The sequence below is a fragment of the Thunnus albacares genome, chromosome 10 (genome assembly GCF_914725855.1).
Source record: "Thunnus albacares chromosome 10, fThuAlb1.1, whole genome shotgun sequence".
Lineage (NCBI taxonomy): Eukaryota > Metazoa > Chordata > Actinopteri > Scombriformes > Scombridae > Thunnus > Thunnus albacares.
The window spans coordinates 8,173,034-8,181,040 of record NC_058115.1 but is presented as its reverse complement, the minus strand read 5'-3'; the positions used below and the strand labels follow the sequence as shown (position 1 = coordinate 8,181,040).

The 8,007-nt window shown below is 43.4% G+C and overlaps 1 protein-coding gene across 1 annotated transcript; it reads left to right on the top strand.

The window, feature by feature from the left end:
* Positions 1-3,826: 3,826 nt before the first annotated feature.
* LOC122990962 (lymphoid enhancer-binding factor 1-like) lies at positions 3,827-7,714 on the top strand. Its single transcript, XM_044364543.1, has 6 exons — positions 3,827-3,859; positions 3,969-4,179; positions 4,270-4,377; positions 4,529-4,576; positions 7,255-7,427; positions 7,681-7,714. The coding sequence occupies exons 2-6, from the start codon at positions 4,090-4,092 to the stop codon at positions 7,712-7,714; spliced, it is 453 nt and encodes a 150-aa protein (XP_044220478.1). The 5' UTR covers positions 3,827-3,859; positions 3,969-4,089.
* The last annotated feature ends 293 nt before the right edge of the window (positions 7,715-8,007 follow it).

The window sequence follows — 8,007 nt, the reverse complement described above, 5'->3', positions numbered from 1 at the left end:
ACTATGGATCTAATCCCACCTCCGACCACAGTGTGGGTTACAATGGCACGGCACAGTCTTACATGAACCAGTCTATTCCACAGACTGGCACGACACAGTCTTACATGAACCAGTCTATTCCACAGACTGGCACGACACAGTCTTACATGAACCAGTCTATTCCACAGACTGGCACGGCACAGTCTTACATGAACCAGTCTATTCCACAGACTGGCACGGCACAGTCTTACATGGACCAGTCTATTCCACAGACTGGCACGGCACAGTCTTACATGAACCAGTCTATTCCACAGACTGGCACGGCACAGTCTTACATGGACCAGTCTACATCATCATACACACATGTTTACATCACAATATCAGAGCTCCTGGCACTCAGTCACGGCCAAGAATCTTGTTTTTTTATAAACTGATGTAAGATAGAAAGTCTATATCTCATCACGTGTCTCTGTTGTTCTCTCTCTCTCCCGCTTCTTTCTCTCTCTCCCGCTTCTCTCTCCCGCTTCTCTCGCCCGCATTTCTCCTCCGTAGGTGCTCTTCACAGTACGTAATCCTCTATTCCTGAAATGTCGAATCTGTGAAGCACGATCAGCAGATTTGAGCATTTTTTTTCCCGTTTCGTCATATGACAAAAAATGACGAAGATATAAAATAAATGCGACGTCTGCCCCGTCCCATCTCGCACGCTTTTACACTTGAGTAAACATGATTTTTATATCAACGTATCTCCGTTTTTACTTGGTTTATCAACACCAAACAAAAACTGGCATAGAGTTTCAAGCTAGCGCTTTTGTCACAGCAGGTTATTGAGGCACTTATTATGACAAAAAAGAGAGGGGATTATCTGCCACCTGCTGGGTAAATGACATCTTTGCAGCTTCTGTAATCAATTTGTGTTTTTGTTTGTGTCTGCAGTATAACGTGCCAGCAAACCAGTTCCCTGGAGTGTTTCCGCAGAACCTACGTCCTGTTGGATATGTGTAAGTAACACAAATGTGACTTTGTACACAACTTTAAGCTGTTCAGCAATGTTCACACACACTTTCTGTTATCTAATGTGTGTTTTGCTTTCTCTCTTTATCTGTGTAGGAATGGAGAGATTGTGTATGAGCTTCCTAACTACTTAAATCCTCATATCATAAACGTGCCTGTTGTCACCAAGCACGAGAAAGAGGATAAGTCCTACGTCAAGAAGCCGCCCAACGCCTTTATGCTCTATAGGCGGGAGCAAAGGTTTAATGTTGTGACACAATATAACATCACTGACAGTGCGATGATCAACAAAATCCTGGGAGAGAAGGTAAGTATGTTTACTCCTCTCTTTACATCTTCATGGTAATTTTAGGTAGGTGTGTGTGCTAACTGATTGTGTGTCATCGTCTGTCCACAGTGGAAGTCTCTGTCGAAGGAGGAGCAGAGCAAATATTACAATGAGGCAGAAATAGAGAAACAGCAACACCTCCTGCAGCACCCTGAGTGGTCAGCCAAGGACAACTATGTAAGTACACCCTGCTCACACACAACATCATACACATGTTTACATCACAATATCAGAGCTCCAGGAAATCAGTCACTGCCAAGAATCTAGTTTGTTTTTATAAACTGATGTAAGAAGAGTAGAAAAGTCTAATGTGTTTGTTTTTGTGCAGGGCAAAAAGAGGAAGAGGAATACGGCTTTCAATGAGGTGCAAGTGGCAGTGAGTGCAGAAGAACCAGCAGCAGACTCACAGCAAGCCAGGGAGCCCTATGTGCTGTCCACATGTCAGAACATAGCAACTGCTGTCGCGCCACAGTGTTACATGACACAGTCTAACAGGATGCAGTCTATTCCACAGACTGGCACAACACAGTCTTACATGGACCAGTCTATTCCACAGACTGGCACAACACAGTCTTACATGGACCAGTCTATTCCACAGACTGGCACGACACAGTCTTACATGAACCAGTCTATTCCACAGACTGGCACGACACAGTCTTACATGAACCAGTCTATTCCACAGACTGGCACGGCACAGTCTTACATGAACCAGTCTATTCCACAGACTGGCACAACACAGTCTTACATGAACCAGTCTATTCCACAGACTGGCACGGCACAGTCTTACATGGACCAGTCTACATCATCATACACACATGTTTACATCACAATATCAGAGCTCCTGGCACTCAGTCACGGCCAAGAATCTTGTTTTTTTATAAACTGATGTAAGATAGAAAGTCTATATCTCATCACGTGTCTCTGTTGTTCTCTCTCTCTCCCGCTTCTTTCTCTCTCTCCCGCTTCTCTCGCCCGCATTTCTCCTCCGTAGGTGCTCTTCACAGTACGTAATCCTCTATTCCTGAAATGTCGAATCTGTGGAGCACGATCAGCAGATTTGAGCATTTTTTTCCGTTTCGTCATATGACAAAAAATGACGAAGATATAAAATAAATGTGACGTCTGCCCCGTCCCATCTCGCACGCTTTTACACTTGAGTAAACATGATTTTTATATCAACGTATCTCCGTTTTTACTTGGTTTATCAACACCAAACAAAAACTGGCATAGAGTTTCAAGCCAGCGCTTTTGACTTTGTTTTTATGCTACGACGTCCTGAAACAGACACGTCATTTGATCACGCCGGCATGATCGGCGACTCCTAAGGGTTACGGGAATAGAGCTTGACTCTCTAAACTTTTTAAATTTATTCTCTATGGTAGTTCTTGATGTGGGTTGTAATGGCAGGGTGGCGCTGTCTGTATTTCCGCTTGTTGAATCCACGTGCAGAAGAAGCAGAAGCAATGTTGTTTATGAGGTATTTTTAATATATATCCGAACGTGCCTGAGACATCCAGCACTAAGTCTTGAATGTATATGCCAAGTCTCGTTCACAGTAACCTTACACAGTTCAATAGTAGAGCTTTTCAAGTCATTAACACTATGGATCTAATCCCACCTCCGACCACAGTGTGGGTTACAATGGCACGGCACAGTCTTACATGAACCAGTCTATTCCACAGACTGGCACGACACAGTCTTACATGAACCAGTCTATTCCACAGACTGGCACGGCACAGTCTTACATGAACCAGTCTATTCCACAGACTGGCACGGCACAGTCTTACATGGACCAGTCTATTCCACAGACTGGCACGGCACAGTCTTACATGAACCAGTCTATTCCACAGACTGGCACGGCACAGTCTTACATGGACCAGTCTACATCATCATACACACATGTTTACATCACAATATCAGAGCTCCTGGCACTCAGTCACGGCCAAGAATCTTGTTTTTTTATAAACTGATGTAAGATAGAAAGTCTATATCTCATCACGTGTCTCTGTTGTTCTCTCTCTCTCTCCCGCTTCTTTCTCTCTCTCCCGCTTCTCTCTCCCGCTTCTCTCGCCCGCATTTCTCCTCCGTAGGTGCTCTTCACAGTACGTAATCCTCTATTCCTGAAATGTCGAATCTGTGAAGCACGATCAGCAGATTTGAGCATTTTTTTTCCGTTTCGTCATATGACAAAAAATGACGAAGATATAAAATAAATGCGACGTCTGCCCCGTCCCATCTCGCACGCTTTTACACTTGAGTAAACATGATTTTTATATCAACGTATCTCCGTTTTTACTTGGTTTATCAACACCAAACAAAAACTGGCATAGAGTTTCAAGCTAGCGCTTTTGTCACAGCAGGTTATTGAGGCACTTATTATGACAAAAAAGAGAGGGGATTATCTGCCACCTGCTGGGTAAATGACATCTTTGCAGCTTCTGTAATCAATTTGTGTTTTTGTTTGTGTCTGCAGTATAACGTGCCAGCAAACCAGTTCCTTGGAGTGTTTCCGCAGAACCTACGTCCTGTTGGATATGTGTAAGTAACACAAATGTGACTTTGTACACAACTTTAAGCTGTTCAGCAATGTTCACACACACTTTCTGTTATCTAATGTGTGTTTTGCTTTCTCTCTTTATCTGTGTAGGAATGGAGAGATTGTGTATGAGCTTCCTAACTACTTAAATCCTCATATCATAAACGTGCCTGTTGTCACCAAGCACGAGAAAGAGGATAAGTCCTACGTCAAGAAGCCGCCCAACGCCTTTATGCTCTATAGGCGGGAGCAAAGGTTTAATGTTGTGACACAATATAACATCACTGACAGTGCGATGATCAACAAAATCCTGGGAGAGAAGGTAAGTATGTTTACTCCTCTCTTTACATCTTCATGGTAATTTTAGGTAGGTGTGTGTGCTAACTGATTGTGTGTCATCGTCTGTCCACAGTGGAAGTCTCTGTCGAAGGAGGAGCAGAGCAAATATTACAATGAGGCAGAAATAGAGAAACAGCAACACCTCCTGCAGCACCCTGAGTGGTCAGCCAAGGACAACTATGTAAGTACACCCTGCTCACACACAACATCATACACATGTTTACATCACAATATCAGAGCTCCAGGAAATCAGTCACTGCCAAGAATCTAGTTTGTTTTTATAAACTGATGTAAGAAGAGTAGAAAAGTCTAATGTGTTTGTTTTTGTGCAGGGCAAAAAGAGGAAGAGGAATACGGCTTTCAATGAGGTGCAAGTGGCAGTGAGTGAAGAAGAACCAGCAGCAGACTCACAGCAAGCCAGGGAGCCCTATGTGCTGTCCACATGTCAGAACATAGCAACTGCTGTCGCGCCACAGTGTTACATGACACAGCCTTACATGACACAGTCTAACAGGATGCAGTCTATTCCACAGACTGGCACAACACAGTCTTACATGGACCAGTCTATTCCACAGACTGGCACAACACAGTCTTACATGGACCAGTCTACATCATCATACACACATGTTTACATCACAATATCAGAGCTCCTGGCACTCAGTCACGGCCAAGAATCTTGTTTTTTTATAAACTGATGTAAGATAGAAAGTCTATATCTCATCACGTGTCTCTGTTGTTCTCTCTCTCTCCCGCTTCTTTCTCTCTCTCCCGCTTCTCTCGCCCGCATTTCTCCTCCGTAGGTGCTCTTCACAGTACGTAATCCTCTATTCCTGAAATGTCGAATCTGTGGAGCACGATCAGCAGATTTGAGCATTTTTTTCCGTTTCGTCATATGACAAAAAATGACGAAGATATAAAATAAATGTGACGTCTGCCCCGTCCCATCTCGCACGCTTTTACACTTGAGTAAACATGATTTTTATATCAACGTATCTCCGTTTTTACTTGGTTTATCAACACCAAACAAAAACTGGCATAGAGTTTCAAACCAGCGCTTTTGACTTTGTTTTTATGCTACGACGTCCTGAAACAGACATGTCATTTGATCACGCCGGCATGATCGGCGACTCCTAAGGGTTACGGGAATAGAGCTTGACTCTCTAAACTTTTTAAATTTATTCTCTATGGTAGTTCTTGATGTGGGTTGTAATGGCAGGGTGGCGCTGTCTGTATTTCCGCTTGTTGAATCCACGTGCAGAAGAAGCAGAAGCAACGTTGTTTATGAGGTATTTTTAATATATATCCGAACGTGCCTGAGACATCCAGCACTAAGTCTTGAATGTATATGCCAAGTCTCGTTCACAGTAACCTTACACAGTTCAATAGTAGAGCTTTTCAAGTCATTAACACTATGGATCTAATCCCACCTCCGACCACAGTGTGGGTTACAATGGCACGGCACAGTCTTACATGAACCAGTCTATTCCACAGACTGGCACGACACAGTCTTACATGAACCAGTCTATTCCACAGACTGGCACGACACAGTCTTACATGAACCAGTCTATTCCACAGACTGGCACGGCACAGTCTTACATGAACCAGTCTATTCCACAGACTGGCACGGCACAGTCTTACATGGACCAGTCTATTCCACAGACTGGCACGGCACAGTCTTACATGAACCAGTCTATTCCACAGACTGGCACGGCACAGTCTTACATGGACCAGTCTACATCATCATACACACATGTTTACATCACAATATCAGAGCTCCTGGCACTCAGTCACGGCCAAGAATCTTGTTTTTTTATAAACTGATGTAAGATAGAAAGTCTATATCTCATCACGTGTCTCTGTTGTTCTCTCTCTCTCTCCCGCTTCTTTCTCTCTCTCCCGCTTCTCTCTCCCGCTTCTCTCGCCCGCATTTCTCCTCCGTAGGTGCTCTTCACAGTACGTAATCCTCTATTCCTGAAATGTCGAATCTGTGAAGCACGATCAGCAGATTTGAGCATTTTTTTTCCGTTTCGTCATATGACAAAAAATGACGAAGATATAAAATAAATGCGACGTCTGCCCCGTCCCATCTCGCACGCTTTTACACTTGAGTAAACATGATTTTTATATCAACGTATCTCCGTTTTTACTTGGTTTATCAACACCAAACAAAAACTGGCATAGAGTTTCAAGCTAGCGCTTTTGTCACAGCAGGTTATTGAGGCACTTATTATGACAAAAAAGAGAGGGGATTATCTGCCACCTGCTGGGTAAATGACATCTTTGCAGCTTCTGTAATCAATTTGTGTTTTTGTTTGTGTCTGCAGTATAACGTGCCAGCAAACCAGTTCCCTGGAGTGTTTCCGCAGAACCTACGTCCTGTTGGATATGTGTAAGTAACACAAATGTGACTTTGTACACAACTTTAAGCTGTTCAGCAATGTTCACACACACTTTCTGTTATCTAATGTGTGTTTTGCTTTCTCTCTTTATCTGTGTAGGAATGGAGAGATTGTGTATGAGCTTCCTAACTACTTAAATCCTCATATCATAAACGTGCCTGTTGTCACCAAGCACGAGAAAGAGGATAAGTCCTACATCAAGAAGCCGCCCAACGCCTTTATGCTCTATAGGCGGGAGCAAAGGTTTAATGTTGTGACACAATATAACATCACTGACAGTGCGATGATCAACAAAATCCTGGGAGAGAAGGTAAGTATGTTTACTCCTCTCTTTACATCTTCATGGTAATTTTAGGTAGGTGTGTGTGCTAACTGATTGTGTGTCATCGTCTGTCCACAGTGGAAGTCTCTGTCGAAGGAGGAGCAGAGCAAATATTACAATGAGGCAGAAATAGAGAAACAGCAACACCTCCTGCAGCACCCTGAGTGGTCAGCCAAGGACAACTATGTAAGTACACCCTGCTCACACACAACATCATACACATGTTTACATCACAATATCAGAGCTCCAGGAAATCAGTCACTGCCAAGAATCTAGTTTGTTTTTATAAACTGATGTAAGAAGAGTAGAAAAGTCTAATGTGTTTGTTTTTGTGCAGGGCAAAAAGAGGAAGAGGAATACGGCTTTCAATGAGGTGCAAGTGGCAGTGAGTGCAGAAGAACCAGCAGCAGACTCACAGCAAGCCAGGGAGCCCTATGTGCTGTCCACATGTCAGAACATAGCAACTGCTGTCGCGCCACAGTGTTACATGACACAGCCTTACATGACACGGTCTAACAGGATGCAGTCTATTCCACAGACTGGCACAACACAGTCTTACATGGACCAGTCTACATCATCATACACACATGTTTACATCACAATATCAGAGCTCCTGGCACTCAGTCACGGCCAAGAATCTTGTTTTTTTATAAACTGATGTAAGATAGAAAGTCTATATCTCATCACGTGTCTCTGTTGTTCTCTCTCTCTCCCGCTTCTTTCTCTCTCTCCCGCTTCTCTCGCCCGCATTTCTCCTCCGTAGGTGCTCTTCACAGTACGTAATCCTCTATTCCTGAAATGTTGAATCTGTGGAGCACGATCAGCAGATTTGAGCATTTTTTTCCGTTTCGTCATATGACAAAAAATGACGAAGATATAAAATAAATGTGACGTCTGCCCCGTCCCATCTCGCACGCTTTTACACTTGAGTAAACATGATTTTTATATCAACGTATCTCCGTTTTTACTTGGTTTATCAACACCAAACAAAAACTGGCATAGAGTTTCAAGCCAGCGCTTTTGACAGAAGTTGACAGCAACACTTAATTAGGGCCTGAGCCCAAAGGGCGAAGACCCTATTGTTTTTCGT

Bases quoted from the DNA above. Each gene is read 5' to 3' on its own strand.
- LOC122990962 (XM_044364543.1), top strand. From the start codon at position 4,090: ATGCTCTATAGGCGGGAGCAAAGGTTTAATGTTGTGACACAATATAAC. The intron at 4,378-4,528 runs GTAAGTACACCC...GTTTTTGTGCAG, and splicing joins GGTCAGCCAAGGACAACTAT to GGCAAAAAGAGGAAGAGGAA. The intron at 4,577-7,254 runs GTGAGTGAAGAA...GTTTTTGTGCAG, and splicing joins TCAATGAGGTGCAAGTGGCA to GGCAAAAAGAGGAAGAGGAA.